The sequence below is a fragment of the Heteronotia binoei genome, chromosome 6, assembly GCF_032191835.1.
Source record: "Heteronotia binoei isolate CCM8104 ecotype False Entrance Well chromosome 6, APGP_CSIRO_Hbin_v1, whole genome shotgun sequence".
Lineage (NCBI taxonomy): Eukaryota > Metazoa > Chordata > Lepidosauria > Squamata > Gekkonidae > Heteronotia > Heteronotia binoei.
In genome coordinates this window covers 82,782,084-82,806,701 of record NC_083228.1, presented here as the reverse complement: position 1 = coordinate 82,806,701, position 24,618 = coordinate 82,782,084, and the positions used below count along the sequence as shown (strand labels likewise).

The window sequence follows — 24,618 nt, the reverse complement described above, 5'->3', positions numbered from 1 at the left end:
AAAAAGTGAATGTTTTCATAAAGCAACATGCCAGGCATATTGTTTTATGAAATCCCAAGGAAGTCTTTAAACAGGGTTTCAGCCATCCATCTTTTGTCACTGCACCTGTAGCATGATAGCTACTCAAGGACCTCTTCAGAATGCTAGATTCCCTCTCCCCTTCCCCCTGCCTAGAGGTGTCTGTCTCTGCAGAGATGCTATCAACTGTGGACTATAATTTATTTCTCCACAAGAAATGAACACAGCAGCCACTTTGAAGCCTTTCTGCATGGCCTTGGTGTAAACACTTTGTGCACATTTCCATGGCCATCTTGGATTTTTCCCTTCTTGTTTAAAACAATTTTATTTAGTAACATATGGTAACAATATCTATTTCTTGTTTTGTTAATAACTTATTTTTATCTATCCCATATATTACTTTCTAACCACCCCTCCCCCCGTTACTTGACCCCCGCCAGCGTTATTTACTTAAAATACTAACATTTAAAGGTACACTTAACTAATAAAAACAAAGATTAATATCCTCCTCCCTCTTGTACTTAGTCGTTATCAAAAATTGTCCAATGTCCTTTTATTTTCCACTCTTTTTCTATATATCTTCTAAACTTTTTCCACTCCATCTTAAAAACTTCTAAGTCTTAGTCTCTTAAAATTCTTGTTAATTTGTCCATTTCACTCCATGTCATAACTTTTACAATCCAATCCCATTTTTCTGGTATTTTTTCTTGCTTCCACAACTGCGCATACAGTGTCCTAGCAGCTGAAAGCAAGTACCAGATTATAGTTCTATCTTCTTTTGGAAATTTTTCCATTTGTAATCCCAACAGAAAAGTCTCTGCAACTTTTTAAAATTCGTATCCCAAGATCCTAGAAATTTCTTGTTGAATCATCTGCCAATACTTTTTTGCTCTTTCACAAGTCCACCACATATGGTAGAAAGAACCTTCATGTTTTTTACATTTCCAACATCTGTCTGGCATCTTATTGTTCATCTTTGCCAACTTTTTAGGAGTCATATACCATCTGTACATCATTTTAAAACAGTTCTCTTTAATACTATGAAACGTCGAAAGCTTTATAGAATTCTTCCACAAATATTCCCAAGTTTCCATCTGTATTTCTTTATTTACATTAATTGCCCACTTAATCATTTGAGATTTCACTACTTCATCTTCCATAGACCATTTTAAAAGTAATTTATATAATTTTGAAATTAATTTTTCATTGTCTCCAAGTAGAACTTTTTCCATTTCTGTTTGCTCTCTTCTTATTCCTTCAGTTTTAATATCATTTGCCACCAAGCTCTTTATTTGTTGCATTTGGAACCAATCATATTTATTATTCAACTCTTCAGCAGTTTTCAATTCTATTTTGCCACTTTGTATTTTTAATAGTTGATTGTATGACAACCACTTTTCTTCACCCGTCTCAGCTGTTATTTTTATTACTTCTGCTGGCACTATCCATAACGGTTTTCTCTTGTCCCCATACTTCTTATATTTCATCCAAGTATTTAGCAAATTCTTATATAATGGTGTGAGAAAAAAACATCCATCTTTTCCCCCCATAGTACATATAAGCGTGCCAGCCAAATTTATTTCCATGACCTGAAGTTTCGAAATTAACTCCTCTTTGAAGATTTTAAAAAATTTAGCTGTATATCCATCTGGCCCAGGTGCTTTTCCATTTTTCATTGCATTAATTGCTGCTTCAATTTCTATTTTTTCAATTGGATCATTCAAGACTTTTTCCATATTTTCTGTTAAGGGTGCTATTTTAGTCTTTTGTAAATACTCTTCCATCTTTTCTTTCTTTATTTTAACACCCTTAAATAATTTGGCATAATACTTAAAGAATGCTCTTTTTATTCCTTCTTGATCTACCACCTCTCTTCCCTCCACCACAATTTAATTAATAATTTTACTTTCTCTCTTTTTCTTCAATTGCCAGGCCAAATATTTTCCAGGTTTATTTGCTCCCTTGAAAGATTTCTGCTGCAACCTTTTCAGATTCCATTCCAGTTCTTTATTTAACAAATGTCTCATTTGTGTTTGTAATATTGTAATCTCCCTCATAATTTTCTTTTTCCCTGGCCTTTTTCTCAGTTCCCCTTCTTTTTTCTTTATTTCATTTTGAATATCCAGCATCTGTTTTTCTTTTGCTCTCTTGTCTTTATTATTCAATGTAATCAATATTCCTCTCATTACTGCTTTATAAGCATCCCACACTATCTGAAATTCTATATCTTCTTTACATTTATTTAGAAGAAAGCTTTAGTTTCATTTTCTAGAGATGTCACTATTTCTTTATTCTGTAGTAAATCTTCATTCAATCTCCATCTTCTCGACTTTTTAGACAATTTTGTAATCCACATTATTGGGTTATGATCAGCCCCTATTTTAGGTAAAATCTCTATTTTCCTTGTTATAAGACCTAACTCTTTAGTGCCCCACAACATGTCAATTCTGGAAAAAGTTTTGTGTCTTGCTGAAAAAAAAGTATAGTCCCGAACTTCAGGGTTAAATTTCCTCCATATATCTTCCAAATTTTCTTGTTTGACCAATTCAAAAAAACACTTTGGCAATTTTCCTTCCTTATTATTTTTTCCCCTCAGACCTATCCAGTGTGTTCTTAATTGTTCCATTGAAGTCCCCCATTATCAAAACTTGATCATACGTCACTTCATCAAATTGTTGTATAATGTCTTTTTAAAAAGCATCCTTTGCTCCATTTGGTGCATACAGTCCCAGTAACAACGGTTTTTTTGCATTTAATATTATTTCTACTGCTACAAATCTTCCATCTTTATCTTTAAACACTAGTTTCGGGTCCAATTCTTGTTTAATATAAAAAATCACTCCCCTTTTCTTCTGTTCAGCCAATGAATGAAATTCTAGTCCCAATTGTTTATTCCATAAAAATTTGTATTCCTTTTGTTTGATATGTACTTCTTGTAAACAAATTATATTACAATTTTGCTTTTTAATCCAATGAAATGTTGCCTTTTTTGTGGTGAATTTAGTCCATTTACATTTCAAGATAATAATTTGTAATCCCTCATGGTGCAAATTCTTTATGTTCTTCATAAAATTCACGCAGTTCCTGTGTGCTTGTAATTGTAATCCTTTTTCCTTGTAGCTCAAAGCTCAAACCTTCAGATATTATCCATCTATACCTCATTTCATTGTCCTGTAATTTTTTCTGTCAGTTTTTATATGCTCTTCTGTCATTTATCACTTGGCAACTCCTTCATAATTCTTACTCTGCTGCCTCCCACTATCAATGTCTTTTCAAAGTTTTTATTCATGATTTTCCCCACCATTTCTTTTGTCATATATCTTATAACCACACCTCTTGGTAGATTTTTTTTTTTGCATATAGTGAGTTCACTCTATACATATAGTCATACATGTTTCTAGTTCCTTCAGGAACTTCCTCCAAAAATTCTGCAATTATTTTTATTATATATTCTTTCAAATCAGTTTCTTCATCCTCAGGTACTCCTCTCAGATGTATCTGGGTCTCCATCAATTTGCACTCATGAATTGCCACTTTTTCTTATATTTTTAACAAGGTGGAATCATGTACTTTCACTCTCCCTTCCACCTCTTGCACTTTTTTTGATGTCACCACAGTCTCACCCCTTTTTGTTCCAAGCTTTCTAGATTTCAATTTCCCACCTTCTGATTTTATTTTGTTTAACTTTAATTAGTCCCAGAATGAAAGATAGCAATCTGTACCTTTTCTGTAGTTATCCAGATCAACACCAGTCTTGTATAGCTTTAGATGTTTAGCAGTATCAAAGAAGATTAGGATCCTGTCGAGCTTATGTCAAATAAATGACTCTGGAAACTTCTGCAGATGATGAAAATGCAACTCGTCTCCGGAGATCCCTCAAAGCCTAAACGGAGCCCCCCCCCCCGGACTCCCTTTTAGCCAAGGTAAATCTCCTCTAAGTTTCCTGTGCATATCTTGGACTGATCTCTGACTGAGAAAAGTAGGCAGTAGGCATTAGATTGCCTTCCACTACCCCGAACAGAAGTTCCAGCCAGCTCCCCTTCTGAGAAGCAGTTCAGCTCGGCATTTTCCAACCCTGGAAGTCGTTGGGTTTTTCCATTCTAGCCCTTCAGGGCTAAACAAAGTGGAGAAGATATAATAACAGTTCATCCTTTGCATATCTGCATGGTTGACAGAAAAACACTGAAACGTACTGTATGGTGTGCCTGAAGCAAAGAACGATTTGAGGGTCAGTCTGTCTTCAGGCCACAATCCTGAGCTGACCTGCTAGGGTCTTCCCCTAGCCTTTTATTGAGTCATACAAGATAATCATGAATCATTGTCTGAGGTGGATAGCTGACATGAAACTATTTGGTCAGAGCATGGTACGTGCTCGAGAGCAGAGACCGATAATCATGTTTACTGAGATTAACATTTATCCCTGGCATGAACAAAGTTCGCTGTACCTGGTTCCCTATTAACCTCTCAGGTGTGCTTGAGAGATCAACACGCAAGAAAGAGCCACTACATTCCACCTTTATTGTTTTTTAAGCTGATGGTCCATCTGCGCAAGAGCTTTATATACATATGGCAATTGTTGTCGGGAAATAGGATTTGTGGGAGCACTGTGAAAAATAGCAAGACATTGTTGCAATAAGGAGGGTACACACTGGATTAAACAGCAACATAAAATCAATATGACAAGAACTAATATTCCATACATGCAAAGAGTTTGGAGCCAGGCTCATGAGGGAAGCCAGGACCATAAGCTGTTCCACCAGGAAGGGAGGACGTCTTGCTTGATTTGCTGTGTCGGTTGTTTGGGGGCTTGTATTTCATATTCAATAACATGACTATTGTCATACAAATTAAAGCAGCACATCTGCTGTACAACTTCACAGCCTTGATGATGTAATAACAACAAATAATCGATTGCAGCTCGATTGTCTAAAATAGCATAACGAAGCTGTCGCTGTTCTACATTGAGAGCCATGAGAGCACTGGAGGTATGGTTCAATGCTTTAGCAACTACACAAGCAAGTGCATTTATGTTACGAGAGTTGTGGGTGGCGAGGCCAGGGACACCTACAAGTGAGGCAGTGAGGGTCACATATTCAGCCTGAGATAATAATGCCATAGCAGAAGAATCACAGGTAGAGGCTAAGGGGACAGTTTCCCTGAGAATGCGTGAGGCAGAGGATTCCATAAGCCAGGAGTTTTGAGGCAACACTACAGCAAGGCGAATTAAACAACATATATTAGCAGGAATATAACTAAAAGTCCGACGGCTGCAAGAGAAAAGAAAAACCTCCCAGGGGGTAAGGGAGTATGGCCATAATTACTTGTTACATTAATTGTTGCATTACATTTCTACAAGGGGGCATCTGTTTGCAGGCAACCATGCAATGGCTTATGGTGGGAGCAATTTGCCATCTGTGCACAAGTAAGATTTTCATGGTTAGCCACATATGGGGTATATAGAGTTAGGGCATCCGCTGGAAGCTTATAGGTTGGAATGCCCTAGTTGGATAAAGTTGCATAAGAGATCTGGGATTCATTTAAAAATTTACCAAGAACTGTATTGTTTCCTACAGTTCCTGGAGCCTTGCAAACGGGAATGAGACAGGTCCCTAGTAACATATGTAAATCAGAACGTTGTGTCAAACAAAAATGGGAAACGTTGTTAATGTTAGCTAAGCATTCCCAAATATGAAACTGAAGACGATCTCCAAAACTAATCACCTTGACAGGAGACAAAATACATAAATACAAACAACAAAGAACAGTCATGGAGTTAATTAATAGCTGTTCAAAAACAGCAGCCACCAAGTTCTCTGGGGATGGCTCTCGCCCAGCCTCTTCCAACGTTTTTTGAGCTTGATTAGACACTTCACATCCCCCCATGTAATATCACGAGCCGTCTGGGTGTGTGGGTGTCTCACCATCTCCCTTTTGAGGCTGAGATTGAAATTGGGAATTAGATTCGGGAGACCCTGATGCCATGCCATCTTTAGCCGGGTGAACGCAACTTGCCAGAACCCCAAAGGACCTGTAAGAGAGAACACAGCAGCATGCCCACACCCCCAGGTAATAAGGGGAACCAGACCATGCCAAGTTAATAAGACCAAATTCAATTGTTCCTGAACCTGCGTTTGGGTAGGAACCTTCATTTTCACTCCTTTTAATTGTTTTTGAAGAGTGGTTTTCAATGTCTGATTAGTGCATTCCACAATAGCTTGACCCGTGGAATTATACGGAATGCCGTGCCAAATTTGAATGTTCCATTGTGTACAAAAATCAACAAATCCAGAAGAACTATATGCTGGGGCATTATCAGTTTTCAACGGTTGCGGACGACCCATTACCGCAAAGGCAGAAATAAGGTGAGCCACAACGTGTTTGGTGGCTTCACCATGGTGGGCAGTAGCCCAAAGATATCCAGAGTACGTGCCTACGCAAACATGGATACAGTACCAAGGTTTCAAGGAAACTATATCGGTAACATCCATTTGCCAAAGCTCATTAGGGAATACTTTCCCTATGAAGAAAGGTTAAAATGCTTGGGGCTTTTTGGCTTGGAGAAATGTCGACTGTGGGGTGACATGATAAGAGGTTTACAAGATTATGCATGGGATGGAGAAAGTAGGGAAAGAAGTCCTTTTCTCCCTTTCTCACAATACAAAAACTCATGGGCATTCAATGAAATTGCTGAGCAGTCAGGTTAAAATGGAAGAAGGAAGTACTTCTTCACCCAAAGGGTGATTAACATGTGGAACTCACTGCCACAGGAGGTGGTGGCAGCTACAAGTATAGCCAGCCTTAAGAGTGAATTGGATAAAAATATGGAGCAGAGGTCCATCAGTTGCTATTAGCCACAGTATATATATATATGTGTGTGTGTGTGTGTGTGCGTGCGTGTGTACATGGAAGAAGACATTGGATTTATATTCCGCCCTCCACTCAAGAGTCTCAGAGCAGCTCACAAAATCTCCCTCCCCCACAACAGACACCCTGTGAGGTGGGTGGGGCTGAGAAGACTCTCACAGCCACTGCCCTTTCAAGGACAACCTCTGCCAAAGCTATGGCTGACCCAAGGCCATTCCAGCAGGTGCAAGTGGAGGAGTGGGGAATCAAACCTGGCTCTCCCAGATAAGAGTTCGCACACTTAACCACTACACCAAACTGACACATATATTGGTCACTGTATGACACAGAGTGCTGGACTGGATGGGCCACTGGCCTGATCAAAAGGTAATGAGAACTGTTTGGCAAGTGCTTTGGCGTTTAGGTGAAAATAGCTATGACTGAGAAAGGGATCAGTAAATAGAGAAGTAACACCTTTCAAAGCCTTATCAGCGTATGCATTGCCCTGAGCAATCACACCAGGAAGATTAGAATGGCTTCGAATAGTAGTAAAACAAAAATAGGTAACACAAGGCAAGAAATTAAAGACTGCAAAGTTAAAAAAATACAGCCAACAAATCAAGGTCAATTTGAGGAGTGACACATGCACCAGGAAGTTGATGAATCAAATTAAATGCATATAAGGTGTCAACTATTAAGTTGAAAGGCCTTTGTAAAAAGAGCTGAAAGGCCATTGTTACAGCAGCAATTTCAGCCTGCTGAGCTGAGCGCTGTTGCAAAATAAAATGAGTCTTTTACACTTTCCCCCCAGCAAATTGGGTACTCATTTGACCAACCTAGGAAGAATGGAAGGCTGAGTAACCTTGAGGCAGCTTATGATGTTAAATTTAAGTTTTATTGTTAAATTTAAAGTTTTTACATTTATTGTTGTATATGTATAAGATGTTGTTAGCCGCCCTAAGCCTGCCTAGGCGGGGAGGGCGGGATACAAATAAAATTTTACCTTACCTTACCTTACCTGAAATCAGCTTCTGCTGGGATCAAACTCAGGCCGTGAGCAGAGCTTAAGACTGCAATACTGCAGCTTTAACACTCTGCGCCACGGGACTCTTTCTGAATTTAAATTAGCATTTTCCTTGGCCAATTTCATCATTAATTCTCCTGCTGTGTCAGGATTATCAACCTGTCTTCTGATTGCTGCCCAAAGACGGTTGATAAAGTCTAAATAGGGCTCTTGTGCCTTTTGACTGACAGTTGCAAAACTATGGGCTGGCCGCCCTTCTGAAGGTACCTTGGCAAAGGCCTGTAAAGCACATTTAGATACAAAAGCAAGGGTCACAACAGGGAGTACTGCTTGAGCTTCAATAGTACTGAACTGTCCAGATCCATATAGTTGTTCAGCAGTATAAGCCCCATTCGAGCCACGCCCTTGAACATCAGCCAAATTACGATATTCACTGTCCCATACTACATACTGTCCAGGAGTTAACATCATCCTTATCATATTTTTCCAATCTTGAGGAATCATAGTGTATCCATTAGAGAGTCCTTCTAAAAGACCCTGTACATAGGTTCCCCCTATGCCCGTATCTCTGATAGCCTTTCTAATTTCACTCAAAACAGAGTAGGGCAACACAGTATAGTTAACAACCTGTTGCCCATCCTCATTCTGTGCATATGTTACTGGGCATACCGATAAAAAGTCAGCCAGCTCCTCCCCTGTCCTGTTCCTGTCATACCTATTTTTGGAAGGCACTTTCCACAGGTATTTGTTCCTTCTGTCCAGTATCAGCCAGAGGGACAGAAGGAGTGGCAGCAGGAGGATGCAACTGAACATTAGAAGAGGAGGGAGGGCTGAGTGCTAAGTTGAGAGGGGGAAAGAGTGTCGGGACCATAGGTACCAACACCATGATAACAGTGGAACCACAATTACAAGATTTCCACCGGAGTTTGTGGTTCAGCATGAAGATCTGTGCCAATTCTCTGCCAGTCAGATACCCTGAGGGACCCGCCCTCCGAGTACCAAGGACGTTGCTGCCCGATTTCTTTTACCAGGTCCTGAACTTTAGATTCAGAAATAGCCTGCCCTGCCTTTCTAAGGAAATAGGTCAATTCCCTGGCATGTGCTTTCTGTCCCTGAGAAAGCGAAATTCCCATACTCACCCTGAAGGGATGAGAGAGGTGCATCAAAGTCTGTTCCAGACGGAGTGAGTAGGATGTGTTCCCTGCTCGGGCGCCACATGTAGCAAAGAACAATTCGAGGGTCAGTCTGTTTTCAGGCCGCAATCCTGAGCTGACTTGCTAGGGTTTTCCCCTAGCCTTTTATTGAGTCATACAAGATAATCATGAATCATTGTCTGAGGTAGATAGCTGACATGTACAAAACTATTTGGTCAGAGCATGGTACGTGCTTGAGAGCAGAGACCGATAATCATGTTTACTGAGATTAACATTTCTCCCTGGGCATGAACAAAGTTCGCTGTACCTGGTTCCCTATTAACCTCTCAGGTGTGCCTGAGAGATCAAGGAGCAAGGTAGAGCCACTACAGTGTGTCCAGCTTTATCAATGCATTAGCACTTGATTCACAAGAAAATAATATGAGTAGGAATGGCAATATCATACAAACCCATTAAATATTTAACTTCACATTTAATAGTATTTGATGAAAGGTAACAAGTTAATCCATGTAGATAGATCCAAATAGCCAGCCGTGTTGGTCTGAAGTAGTAGAACAAAATAGGAGTCAATTGCACCTTTAAGACCAACTTAGTTTTATTCAGAATGTAAGCTTTCGTGTGAATGCACACTTCTTCCTCATCTTAAGTTGGTCTTAAAGGTGCAATTGACTCCTATTTTGTTAAATTTTCGTGTGCATGCACACTTCTTCCTCGTCTTAAGTTGGTCTTAAAGGTGCAATTGACTCCTATTTTGTTAAATTAATCCATTTTACAGCTTAAACATATACTTTAGCTACAATGTGCTATTGGAGCACTATTCTTCATTCTACTGATGCTAGACTCATATTCTGTATGTGAGTGGACTTGGAATTGTTTGCTGCTCTTAAAACTCTGGTGCATGCAGAACATGTCCCCATTCCTAAGCATGGATAGAATCTGACTGAAAAGGTGGTAGATGTCTAAAAAACAGGTAATTAAGGGATGTCTTGTGTAGCAGTGTCCTCTGTTTTTGATGTCTTTTTATTTTGGCCCTTGACAGTGGGGGTGGGCTGTCGGGGGTGATGTGTGTGCAATTGGTGCCATAGAGTATTGAGGGATGGTCACCCAGTTAAAGACTGTTTAACTGATTAATCCATTATCTTTTAACCATTTAATTGAAATACATTTATTATATCACCAGAACTTCTAAGCAGGTGTCTTTCTGATATATGGAAAAAATATTAACTAGCAATTTATAAATCCCAAACTACTTATTATTGTTAAAAGGAAAGACCATCTTGAACATTTTCTTTTTCATTCCTTACTGCAACAATGCATAAGAAACAAAATAACCTCAAATAATTAACAGCATGCCTGTAACTCTCATCCCACCAACTAATTGCAATACATCCAGCCCAAGATGTATGGTGTGTATAAGGTGCTGTCAAATAGCATTGTATTTTAGGTGATTTCAAGGGGTTTTCAAGACAAGATAAGTTCAGAGGTGGCTTGCTTTGTGTGCCTCTACATAGCAACCCTGCACTTCCTTGGTTGTCTCCCATACAAATACTATTCAGGGCCAACAATACTTAGCTTCTGAGATCTGACAAGATTGGGCTATCAGCCCAAGCAGTAGAAATACAGGTTCTAATTTTGGAATATTGTAATTCAGTAAGATAATTAGCATGCCAGAGAATAAACCCCAAAGTAATTATTCTAAAACAATTAGAATTCAAGGCTAATAAACATCCTGAATACAGCTTTTATTTTGAGAACAAGACCGTACATTTAAGTCCTACTGGTAGAGCTCAAACTCCCCAAAAGATGATAGCCTCACCACCACCAGCAGAGGGCTCCATCTGCTCTGGCACTACAGCCTTTGCTGAACATAAATGACAACACAAATTATGGAATTGTACAAAAAAATACATACCAATCATGCGAGCCCTGTGCCTTGCAAGTCCATTTAGAACACAACATAGAAGATGAATAAATAGTGCTCTGATTGGATCTGGTCCTTAAGAAGGTCAGAATTTAACCAACTAGTGAATAATAACTGTCTTGAAAGGAAACTGGAGACCTCAGTCCTTCTGCCTAGAGGCAGCCAGAGAATGCATTGTGTGGTAAATGCCAGCAGGAGAAAGGGTGGAGGTCAGGGAGTCACAATTAGCATTGCATTAATATTTGAAGGATGGGCATCAGATGGCAGGGCAATGCAAATGGGATGGTGCTTTTTTGGTGATAGAAGGCAGGGAATATCTGGCTTCATCTGCTGCTCAAACTGCCCTCACCTTTCTTCTTTTTCAGCACCTTTCTTAAAATCTATGACTTTTGTACCAAAAACTTTTTTTGAGCAGGAACGCACAGGAATGCAGTTTCAGTTGGCCTAATATGCAAATGAGTTCCTGCTGGCCTTTTTCTTTTAATTAAAAAAAAGCAAGCCCTAAGCAGAACAAGAAGATTCCTCTTAGGGTCAGTTCACACAAGTTTCCAACTTCATGGTCAGCAGAGTACTAGAGATGAGCAGGATGAGTCTCAGGAACTGTCTGAGTCACCTTCCATCTTCCCAGGCACCCAGGACAAACAGAATTGCTTCCTGCCCTCTCAATTCCTCAGCAAGGACTTCCATATGTGAACAACTTCTTTCATCAAATAAGCCTCCATACATTATATATGAAAATAATGGATTGGCAGGGATAGGTTACAAAAGTGTAATTCAACTAATGGGTTAGAATAAAACAGTGAGTCATGAGACGAATGAACTCAGAGCAATTAGTAGGGGTCAGGGAGACTCTCACTGCCACTTGCCTACTAAGAATTTTCAACATTATTCAATTTTCAAGTATTATTTCAGGACAAGCTTCTTTGTCTCCTAAACATACATCTATTTTATTGAAAGCCAATGACAAATTCTTGGGGTGAATGACAATAGGTCAGGTCACAAATTCAAAATGTCTCATAACATTAAGCAGCTTAAAATACTAATGAGCTCCTCCCCCATCATCTACCAGTTTAACCTTAGCTATCAAGCCAGACCAACTGCACTTCCCAAAAATATTCTACTGAGCTTTGGTGTGTCCACAGCAGTGGGTCAGTCACTAAACATGGATTTTTTTAGCTGCCTTGATTTGACATTCCGACCTTCATACAGTAGTTAATCTTATAGATGGTTCCCTGTTTACATTCCTGTATTCCTGTGTTAAAATGCAGCTACAGAACTAAATTGGAACAAAGACTGTGCTTGAAAAGAGGAAAAGGGATCAAGCCACGTATATCAAAACTTCTGAAAAGAACATGTAATTTTAGCTGTGGGCACTAGTGAACAAGCCTGTCTGTACATGGACAACTGTGTACAGAAGAATTAATTACCAAAAAAAGCAAATGCCAATGGAGGAACATAAACAGTTGCACCTGGGCATTATGTTATGCTCACCACTCTTTGGGAATATATTTATCTGGTAATTTTTTTAAAAATCCCCCCTCTCCAATTTATTCTCACAAAATCCCTTTGAGGCAGGTAAGGCTGAAAGAGAATGAGTGTCCCAAGGTCGTCAGAGTGCTTCATGACTGAGTGGGGGTTTGAATCCCAGTCTTCTAGACCCATGTTCTAATCAATACACCAGACTGGCTTCCTGTACAGGACCACTTCAGCTATTTGTTTGGTTTTTGTGTATGGGGGGAGAGGGGAGAGAGAGAGAGAGAGAGGAACACCAGATAGGGTTCTCCATTCGTACAAATTAGAGACATTAACAAATTGGATGTGAACTGTTGCTTAAGGATATGCGGCCAGTGGAAGTGGCAAATGAAACACAAATTAAACCTGGGATTTGTGTAGCCACACCTGTTGGATAGAGGACTGCTACCTCTGGATTCATGCAAGCATTATGGTACAACCTGCATCTGTCAGAAAAAGGGATGTGAAGACAGCAGGAGAAAGTACCTACAATTTGCAGCATTCATCATTTCTTTCAGTAGAATTATTATTTCATTTTGTGAACATTGAACTCGGGTAGAGTCATATAAATTAAGCTAAGAGTGTTTTCCAAGAATTATAATGAATATTGCATAAAAAAGAGTATAGAGCATTTGTTTAAAGTGTGTTAATTATACAGTGTTTGTTATTATTTTACCAAATCTTTACACTGTGGTTTCCTGTTGTTCACCCACCTGGGGATTGGCAACCCTACTGGAGACTTTGGGGGTGGATTCGGGAGACAGCGAGGTTTGGGGAGGGAGGGGCCTCAGCATGATACAATACCATAGAGTCCACCCTTAAAACTGCCATTTTCTCCAGGGGAGCTGATCTCTGTCAGCTGGAGATAAGTTGTACAAGCAGGAGATCTTCAGGCCCCACCTGGAGGCTGGCAACCCTACACCACAATCCTCTCCAGTTGAGCCCTGACAAAGAAAAGAACAGTCCCTTACTGAGCCCTGTAAACCAAGAATTAATCATTCCAGTCTATGTATATGGAACCTAATTAAGCTGGAGCTCCTCACAGATGCACAGGTCGTAAGTTGATATCTGACTACTTTGTCCCTAGGGGCTTCCCTTCAATTTAGTGACTCATGATCATGAAAAAATATATTTCTTCTTTCTCAAGCTGTACCCAGTATTCCTGTGAGTCACTTTATTCAGCACGAGGGCAGGCTGTGCCATGTCAATGCTGAGTAATGTAATATTGATGAAAGCTGTCATATCAGATGTGGAAGCATGGCCTTCTTGAAGAGCATCTGCCTGTCTTAGGTTAATGGAACAGATATAGAAATCTCTCATTTTCCTGGAGACAAATCAACCACACTCACAGCAAGAATTGTTGTTGTGACAGACAGGTCCAGTTCTGCCTCTCTCAGAGCACAACCAATGAGGGCTGGCAGAATATTGATGAGAGGCTGACAATTTGCAGTTAGGGGAAAGAAAACATTGGAACTGACTAGGAAAAAAATAGCTTGTAACTGAGAATTGGAAGGGCTGGGAGATTTAGGGATCAAGAGTTCAGCTATTAAGAAACATTATTGTACCTGAATACATAGGCCACTCCAACTTGGCTTGAAAGTTTTTTTAAAAATTGTTAACTTTTTTGTTTACACCCATGCTTACTGAGAGTGAAGTGTTTCAGTAACAAACCTATCGGCACACAAATCAGTCAGGCCTTGACCTATATATCTTACTATATATATAGTAGGAACTTTAAAAGGAAAGAAGCAGGGCTTTTTTTGAGCAGGGATGCAGTTCTGGTTGGCTTGATTCAGGGGTGTATGGAGCCTAATATGCAAATTATTCCTGCTGGGCATTTTCTACCAAAAAAGCCCTGGGAAGAAGTATTTAGTTCCCTACCCTAATTGCTTGGGGAAATATATTGGAAATGCAGCTGAAGAGGGAAATGGATTGCCCTGCCTGGTGGTGTCTCAGAGAAAGGGAACCTTGTGTTAAGAAGGTCAGGGCTTTTGTAAGAATAAGCAAAGATAATGGTGGCAAACCTGTGACTAACATATCTGGGCCCTTAATAAGGACGGGGTGGGTGGGGGGGAAGTAATGTCAAAAGGGAAGGGGGGATGTCACAGTCGTTCTTCCAGTGTGTTTTATTTAGCATCCTTGATCCTGACTAAAGAACATGCTTTGCTTCATTTCACTTCTAATAATGCGCAATACCTTGTGGATGCCTATACCAAACTAGCTTCCCTCCCCTCCTCCCCCCAAAAAAGCCTAAGAAAAAGCAGAACAACACAAGAACATAAGAGGTGCCCTGCTGGATCAGACCAGTGGCCCATCTAGTCCAGCATCATATTGCACCATTGGATTGTGCATTCCAGGGCTTTTTTTGAGCGGAATCACACAGGTACACAGTTTCAGCTGGCTTGGCACCAGGGAGTGTGGTCTAATATGCAGATAAGTTCCTGCTGGGCTTTTTCTATAAAAAAAGCCCTAGGGCATCCTATTGAACAATCAGTTGTCTTGAAGGGCCAACAAACAGGACACAGAAGGCACGGAATTCTCCTGATGTTGACACCTAGCACTCATTTTCAAAATCTGTTTCTTATGTTTGAAGGTCATTTTTAAGACACAGACTTAGTAAAACCTTTTTGTTTAGTTCCAGGGAATTGCTCAGCATGGCTTTAAGCTGTGAGCGAGAACCCTTATGCTTTGGAAATTGAAGTTGTATGTTTCATGAACTGAGCATTGGGTGAGTGTGAGAAGCCTTCCATAATCACTTTATTGTGATGAATAAGACACATAGAGTGATATATTATGTGTTTTTAGTTCCAGGAAAATTAATAGTCAGATGAAGGACTCTTCTACCGAAACACGCCTATATTGTTACCGGAAATGTGTCACTTATTCTTGGAAAAACTATTGTCACCTTTCTTATCCATGATACTGACGAAGAGGAATCAATTCTGAATGTTTATGGACTCTGTATGATTATCCTACTCATTGTATAGGAATTCACTGTTTAAGGCAATTGTAATATTATAACAGGTGTTATATGATAATAATTGCAAAGTGAGTGTTATAAAACCATTAGCAGAAGCATACAATTGGTGTAATAATTTCAGAGTAATCATTGTATTAATTAGTATAGTTGTGCATGGTTATCTCCAGGTTCTCAACCTCCCCGTGTCACTTTGCCTTATTTGCCAAACCTCCGGGTGATAGCTGGAGAGCTGCTATTACAACTGATCTCCAGGCAATAGAGATAAGTTCATCTGGAGAAAATGACTGCTTTGGAAGGTGGCCTCTGTGGCATTATACCCCCACTGAAGTCCTTCCCCTTCCCAAACCCCACTCTCTTCAGGTTCCACCACCCCCCTCAAATCTCCACGTATTTCCCAACCCAGAGCTGGCAACCCTGTTCCCTTTTGTCAACATGGACAGAAGTAGTTGATAGCCATTAAACAAATGTTAAACGACTGCTGAATATCAACAGTGAAAGCAAGTCTCTTGAGAAATGGTGTTCCAGAAACACAACACTGCAACTGAAGAGGCTCTATACCTGGAATCTTGTGAGCAAAAATTCTACTTTGCAAGTTACTGGCATTAAAATTGTGAGCTACTGCATAAATTAGTTTGCCCTAGGGTCATTTTTCCTGAGCTGAGACAAAAATTTGTGAGCCAGAGGCTAAAAAACTGTGAGCTAGCTCACACTTAGAGGGAACACTGGTTATCAACTGCTCCACTTGTGAGGGAGGATGAGCATCCAAAGAAGGGCCTCTATTGAGTATCTCAGTGGATGAAAATGCAGGCTGAGGCAGGAAGAAATCTTTCAGATACTCCACCAGCAGTGTTAGGAGCTTTAAGTAAAAGCCAGCAATTTGAATTGTGCCTCATTAGCAATACCTTGACTAAAACCCCTGCAATGTTCAAATATAGGCACCCAGGCCACCTGGAACAAGTTTTCTCCACACAAACTGAGAACATATTAAATAATGGCTTATAATTCCTCTTTGTAGGAGGAAGAAAAACTCCACTTTGCCCATGTGCCTGCATTCATGCATCACGGCAAATTAGAGTTTAATTCAGGTTGCCCTATCCAAAACCAGGAAGCCTTCAAAGCTGTGTTCTGCACACAGGGAAGAGGCAGGGAGTATCTAAGGGCAGTAAACAGAGTTCTTGCCATTCCCCAAAGAGTTCATTTGTGATTAGGCTTGCCAATCCTCAGGTTCCAGCGGGGGTTCTCCCGCTTTCCCAGGATCCTTCCTGCCCCCAGTCAGCTGGCCGGGGGGCGAGAGGAAGCCCCGCTCCCACAGCCATCATGTGCCTTTCCCCCTCAGGAGGCTTCATTCTCTAAATGAGAAAGCCTTCGTCTTTGGATGGTATCTCTGTGTCTTTAAGGCTGAGGAGGAGCGGGGGGGGGGGGAGGAGGCAGAACAACATGGCTGTGAAAGGAGCCTTATTTGTTGCACAATCCTTGCAGAGGTCGTTTGCATAGTGTGAAGGTTGGTTGCCCTGTGTTACTGTGTTACCAGGTGGGGGCAGGGGATCCCTGGTTTGGAAGCCCTCCAGATCTTCAGGGTCATCAGAAACACCCGGGGGGGGGGGGAGGGAGGGAAATGTCTGCTGGACCGTAAGGTATAATGGAGAATTAATCCCGGGGTATCTGGGGCTCTGGAGGGGCAGTTTTTTGAGGTAGAGATACCACATTTTCAGCGTAGCATCTGATGAGTCTCCTCAAAACGTTTGCCAAGTTTCAAAAAGATTGGACCAGGGGGTCCAATTCTATGAGCCCCAAAAGAAGGTGCCCCTATCCATTATTTCTAATGTAGGGAAGGCATTAAAAAGGTATGTGCTCCCCTTAAATGTGATGGCCAGAACTTCCTTTGGAGTTCAATTGTGCTTGTCACAACTTTGCTTATAGCTACACCCCCAATGTCTCCTGGCTCCACCCCCAAAGTCCCCAGATATTTCTTGAATTGGACTTGGCAACCCTATCTGTGATGTCTGAATGCAGCAATGTACATAAATACAGCCAGCTTCAAACCACAACTACAGCATTATGAAATCTGATTATGTCCATCAGTGATGCTGCTTTCATTCCCTTCTCCCCCACAACAGTGTCAACACACAATATGTGAACAAAAAGTGGCCCAGAGAGAGCTCCTGTGAGCAATGCTGTTTGATTTAGTCAATATTAAGGAGTGTTCTGGAAAGATTTTTTTTCTCCATTAATATTTTAATGGGAAACTGAGTGGTGACAGAAGGCTCTGGTTTCAGAAGGCCGTATTCAAAATCTCAGGCCATGGCAAGGATTTACTATGCTTTGTTCAGTGAAACCTGAGTGCTTGCTTAGGATTTCAGTGTCAGCTTCTCAGGTTCACTGCAGTGCCACTCCCAATGCCCCATTGTGCTTCTGCCTGCCCTCTTACACCAAAAGAATGTTAGCCATGGAAACAGCTGGAAATCTAGCTGAAGATTCTCATCCAAGAGAGCTCTATGAACTCCTCTGGACCTTTCTTATCTCATCATCACTGATCAGTTGCCTGTTAACTGCTATCTAGTATCCATGTCCTAACAGAGGCAGAGATAGCTAAAACACTCTGCAGCGTGCTTGCCTGGTCACCCTCAGCCAGGGACTTAGGCAAAAATTTTCCGCTCTACTAACTGCAAACCAAAAATAGCTGTAAAGGCAGGAGGGACACAGATTAGATTCCTTCAATGCTATAGCAGAAAGCCAGGTTCTTGTTCCAGCTTTGAGTGGCTGCTGAAGATTGTGCAAGCCCTCTTTCTCTAGTCTCCATGTGCTTACATGGAGTTTGATGGCAGAGGCCTTGGGGTCAGGTGGGAATAGATATGGGTCAACCAGATCTAAGGTAAGGAGTCAAACAGGAAAGGTTCAAAAGAATCACTCAGTGACTGACACGTCTAATTATATGATACCAAGAGATGTGGCTTTCTGCTGCTGTCAGACACAGCTAAGCAAGCCAAACCAGAGAGGAAGCCCCCATGACTATCATCTGCCTACTCAGCATAACTCTAATATTATAGCAAGCATCACCAACTTTTTATATAAAGCCATACTCAAGATAAGCTTGCATTTTCTCTGTGCAGGGGAATGACTCTTGACAGTTGCTTTTAAACAATCTATTGATTGCCTTCAACTAGCTGTTGCCTAGCTCTACAGTGTCATACCTTTTAACAGGACCAGCTATAATGTTACGAAGTAATGGGCAAGGTTTTGAGATCCACAGAACAGTTCTTCAGGCAGAATGTTCAGTACCAAAAAAGGGGTGTGGGGGAGATGTTTCAATGCCTGTTGAAAAAGCCTCATGGTCTCTGGTTTATAATGAAGGTAGGATCCCAGCCTCCAAGTGGGGCCTGGAGATCTCTTGTTTTTATAACTAATCTCCAGCTGACAGAGATCAGCTCCCCTGGAGAAAATGGCTGCTTTGAAGGGTGGGCTCTACAGCATTGTACCATGCTGAGGCCCCTCCCCTCCCCAAACCTTGCCCTCTCCCAGATCCACTCCCAAAGTCCCCAGGTATTTTCCAACCCAGACCTGGCAACCCTAAGAAGACACTGTGCATACACATTAGACACTGTAAGGTACTAGTTGGATTTTGGATTGCATCAGAGAAGTAAGCAATGGTTGTTCTCTCCATTTGGCAATGTAATTTGAGCCAGCTTCTAGTGCTAATAGAAACACAAAGGTCCCTTGAAAGGCACACAGCAGCAAAAAAAATGGCAGTCCTTATGTTAGTAATGCTGGGAGTTAGTTATAGATTATGGTGCACTATGTAAAAAAAGCTACGAAAACCAAATGGAGCAACATTTCCTTGTGGTCAGAGAGTACACAGCTTCTGAAAGCGAAGTCCCTCTGTTAGGTGGTAGAAGGCCCTCTTTCTTCTGCTTTAGGATTCCTCTTTTGAATGACTAAATTTAGGGGGTTTTCCAGATAAACATAAATAGCTGTGCTATTCTGTTAGAAAAAATAAGCAAGTAACAGTCATGTCACACCTTTTATTACAACCAAGTAATGACATTATAAAGTAATGAACAATTTGGGGGGACTTGGGAGGAGGTTAATAGACCAGCACAGTTGCCTTCAAGTTTTGCTTGTTGCAAATGGTTACTCTTTTGATAGCTGAATAGGCCATAGCCTGCAAAAGTTAGAATCATAGAATCATAGAGTTGGAAGGGACCTCCAGGATTATCTAGCCCAACACCCTGCACAATGCAGGAAATTCACAAATACCCCCCCCCCCCAAAAAAAAATCACAAGATCCTCACAGCTATCAGATGGCCATCCAGCCTCTGTTTAAAAACCTCCAAAGAAGAAGAGCACCCCACCTCTCGATGAAGCCTGTTCCACTGAGGAACCACTCTGATAGGAAGTTCTCCCTAATGCTGAGCTGGAAACTCTTTTGATTTAATTTCAACCTGTTGGTTGTGGTCCTACCTTCTGGGGCCACAGAAAACAATTCTGCACCATCCTCTATAAGACAGCCCTTCAAGTACTTGAAGATGGTGATCATATCACCTCACAGCTACCTCCTCTGCAGGCTAAACATGGCCAGCGCCTTCAACCTTTCTTCGTAGGACTTGGTCTCTTATTAATAAAGTTCATGCTTTATTAATAAAATTATTTAGTCTTCAAGTTGGTTTTCATGGTTTAAATTTCAGAATGGCAATATATTTGTAATACCCAATAACTGTTACGAGTATTGGGTTGGATCCTGTGAAGGGCAAGAGGAAGGCACAAGGATAGTGGGAACTTTCCTGCTTTCCCCATCCTAAGAAAGCTGTTCCCAGAGATGAGGGACCTGTGTGGACAACAGCTTTCTGAGTCAGGTGGCTGCAGTAGGAAGGTGAAAAGAACAATTTGGCTCATCCTCCCTCCCCACTGAAGCCATATGACCAATACAACTGCCTGTACATGTGCTTTCCCTGTTGACTCCCACCTGTTGGCTCTCCCACTGGGGAGCCAGTTTGGTGTAGTGGTTAAGTGCCTAGACTCTTATTTGGAAGAACCAGGTTTGATTCCCCACTCCTCCACTTGCAGCTGCTGGAATGGCCTTGGGTCAGCCATAGCTGTTGCAGAGCTGTCCTTGAAAGGGAAGCTTCTGTGAAAGCTCTCTCAGCCCCACCTATCTCGCAGGGTGTCTGTTGCGGGAGGAGGGGGGAGATCGTAGGCTACTCTGAGATTCAGAGTGAAGGGTGGAGTATAAATCCAATATCTTCTTTTTCTTCTGGAATGGTCTGCCCAAGGAGGTCGGAAAGCTCCCACTCTTGTGGCTTCCCACAATTTACGCAAAACCAAATTATTCAAGAGGGCTTTTCTGCACAGGTACTTGGATTGTACTGTACAAAATGGTTCATAGACTTACTTGGATAAATGACTGGGATTGTGGTCTGTACTGCTTTGTATAACTTACTGTAAGTGGGATCCTATTATGTAATCTCTGCACTGCTTAAAGTGTCATGCTAAAACTTATGTTTTAGTTCTTTCTGGTGTTTTCAGACTTCTAAAATCCTAATGTTTTGGTTACTGAATGTCCCATTTTGTTGAGCATACTAACTTACTTTGTGTAATCCACCTTGAGTCCCTATGAGAATAGTGTAATTAAATAAAATAAACAATATATAATATGCTTATTAGTCCATTTAGTTCAATTGATCACAGGAATAAAGCTTATACCTATAATTAAACTTTGTTGGTCTTAAGGTGCCCCTGAACTCAAACTTTGTTCTTTCCCTGGGTTGTAAAGGGCTCCAGAAAGGAGGAAAGGGGTGAGGGGGAGATCTTACAATCTTTTCATCCATGGATCACAGGATTTAAACCAGTTAACTTGTTTTAAATATGCTTCTGGCTGAAACTGCATTTTCAAAAGGGATACAACAAACGCATCTCATGACATGATTGTCTTCTCTCTTATGTGCACATCCTACCTGGCAAAATAGCCTACAAAGTAGAAGCCTGATATGCAGTTCCAGGGTCTCACAAGGAAGACAAACTCTGTATAAATATAAAATAATGTTTCAATTACCATTTTCTCCACCTCTTGCAGATAACGTGCACATTGCCGGTGTCCATTGTATTCTGCCAGGTCTCGTGCAGTATAGCCATCCCTATCACATATCCTGGGATCTACTTGGTGGGAGATAAGCATTTGGCAGCACTGAAAATAAAACAGGCCATTTTGTACTATCAGTTCCTCTACATTAATAATTCCCTGTAAGATAAAAAAAATTAGCATGGCACACAAAAACCTAGGTTAGAACTTTTGATGTAGTAATTATCTATTTGCACAAAGTTTTTACATGAGGAAGCAGTAAAAAAGTGACTCTCCCCACCTCCAAGCAGAAATGGTACAGGAGCATTTTGCCACCTCAAGATTCTACCATCCCATTCTGCTGCATCTATAGACCAGGTAAGAATTCATTTGCTAACTAAAGGCAGCACAGGTGGTACCAGGGAAACATCTTTGATGTCTAACCACAGAAAAAGCAAGTTTCCCAGCAGAAACCTGCTGCAATTCAGAAGGTGGGAGAATAGAAGCCCCTGCAGTGATTATCTCAACTGCTTAAAAAAGAAAAAGAAGCATTTTATGGACTGAAGAAACATGAGAAAAATCATTACCTTGCTTGGTGTACACTGAATACTAAGATAATGGACTAATATGGTGGGATGACCTCCACATACAGGATTACTCTTATATGTGGACACACCATTATATGTCTGAACATATGTCTACTCTGCCCCTCTTAAAATTCCTTTCTTATTTGGAACCTCAGGTATGGTTATTCCATTGATATGAACATAGAGCACAGAATCAGATTATTCAAACCACTAGGTTTAGCCTACTCTAGAAACTGACCACAGTAGTGGTCTTCTGCAGTCTGAGCTCTGCCCACCCCTTTGTTTCCTCACTAGACTCATGGGGTTGGAGTAGATGACCCTGAAGTCCCCTTCCAACTCTATGATTCTATGGTATCACAACATACCTTCAGCTGCCCATTCTCTGCTGCATCATGGAGAGGGGTTCCTCCCCAGTGGTCTAGCACCACTTCAGCTCCCATGAGGAATAGTCTGTCCACAATAGCTATGTGGCCTTCTCTGGCAGCAAAATGGAGTGCAGTGGCTCCTTCCTCATCTTGGGCTCCAAGGCTGATGTCAGTGAAAGTTCCCTACACAAAAGAAAAGGGGTGGTTCATGAGAACTGTCTGTGAGGATTGTGTGATAGGAACAGATGTGATATAACAGCTAAGATACTGAGTTGAGATCTGGGAGGTTTCCAGCTCAAATCTTTCTCTGCCACAAATTCTCTAGATTACCTTAGGCAGGTTTGCCTCAACAGAGGAGACAATATAACTGCTGTAATCTTAAAATGGGCAATGGGCAGTGCCAGATCCTGGGTGGCTCCAGACCACTTGCTGAGTGGGGCTCCCTGTATTAATGAGTGGCTGCCACATGCACAGCTTAGAGAGAACACTGATAATGTATGTGAAATGCTTTAAATATTGCACATGATCTATAAATGATCATATTATCCTTTCATTCATTGACTTCTCCAGCTCACATTTGTACAGTTGCTGGTTTTCAGTAACAGGAGTCCTGATTTAATGCAAAAGAGCCTTTCTGTTCATCCACCTTTGTTGATGCTCAGTAATGGAGTACCTTGATGGAGTACCTGAATCACCTGCATTAAGACCAAGATGCAATTCTGCATATTGTAACTTGTAGTAGGTTTGTGGTGGTATGCAAACATTTTAGCTTGTAATCTTGATGAATACATGTGGGCTCTGTTTTCAAGATTATTTCAACATGTGGAGGCTCAAAGAATAACCAGACTCCTTGAGTATGCTGAAATGTGCACCTGGTGAATTTATTTTATGGAAGAGAATCAGGTGTCCTCAACCAATTCATGCATTGGGAAAGGCTAGAAGACAATATGCCCCCCACACACCCACACACCTGTACAGAAAGAAGTGATGAAAATAGGTCTTCATATGACCCAGCAATCACAAGTGAGGTACAGCCAAAGGAAAAACAAAGTATCTCATGATGAAAAGCCATCAGTCATAAATCATATGTTAGAGAGTAAAACAAGAACTATCACAATAACCATGTCTTTCTTTGTATTCACCTGGATCACAGGCATGCCTGGCACATTTTGCTTTAAAACCAGATGCCTTTGTGGAAAGACTGTCATAACATCACAAGATTGCATTGCCTGAGCTGTGTACAAGTAAAAATGAAGCATTGCAGGAAAGAGTGAAATAAAAGGATGCAGTTTCCCCTTTCAAATTTATTTCTGGGATTTTTGATGAAGAATAAGCATTGTGAAATATCAGTATTTTCCCTGAAATTTACAGTGCAGCAAAAATCCTACAAATCTGTTAACAGTAAATGGTTCTTTCCTATACCATACACACTGTACTCTTGTTTATCTAAATAGCCCAGGGGACAGTTGAATAAATACATACACTCATTTCAGAGAATAAGAGACATGTGGCTTAAACTGAGTCAATGTATAGCAATTTTGGATGACTGAGTAAGATAATAAAGCCCTGTATTTGTTTTCTGGAGGAATGATTAACATTGTGCTTATACTTATACTTAACATTGCGCTTACACTTCAGGATTACAATGATCCACACAATTAAATGGCTAATATGGATTCAGTTAGTAGTAACTGTCGGACTATTTCATGCAAAATTATCCAGCTGCATTACTAAGATGTGTAAGTGGTTAAGCAACTACCATCTGATCTTAAAAAGAACAAAGAGCTTTCAACCTACATAATCCACTGACTTGGATGTTGAGTGTCCAAGTCTTTGGCTTTTTTCAAAAGTGGTAAAAGTTGTTTTTAGTGGGCAGAGAGCAGGAAAATAGGAACACCATGGAAATGCAGTTTTAGTAATTTGGCATATTATACTGCAAGCAGCAGATAACTGCGGCTGGGGCTAGACATACAAATCAAAGACTCCAGCACCAGAACCAAACTACTCTGACCCAATCTGCTTCAGTTCATCAAGCTTTTGCCTGGAACAGGTCATTCTGTTTTGTATTTCTTAATAATATTCCTTTTTGAACAAATAATAACCCCAGGATAAAATGGCAGTAGTTATTTCTCTATTAGATTTTTGAGCTATGATTTGTTGAA

The 24,618-nt window shown here is 40.8% G+C and overlaps 1 protein-coding gene across 1 annotated transcript in view; it reads right to left on the bottom strand.

Annotated features, from left to right (window-relative positions):
• Nucleotides 1-24,618, bottom strand: part of ESPNL (espin like) — a 46,314-nt gene that overhangs the window by 8,939 nt on the left and 12,757 nt on the right. The window contains exons 4-7 of the mRNA XM_060242685.1: nucleotides 22,457-22,639; nucleotides 21,401-21,630; nucleotides 13,626-13,796; nucleotides 4,889-5,285 (exon numbers count right to left, since the gene is read on the bottom strand). Of these exons, the coding sequence (XP_060098668.1) occupies nucleotides 4,889-5,285; nucleotides 13,626-13,796; nucleotides 21,401-21,630; nucleotides 22,457-22,639 (981 nt within the window). The remainder of the gene's footprint in view (nucleotides 1-4,888; nucleotides 5,286-13,625; nucleotides 13,797-21,400; nucleotides 21,631-22,456; nucleotides 22,640-24,618) is intronic.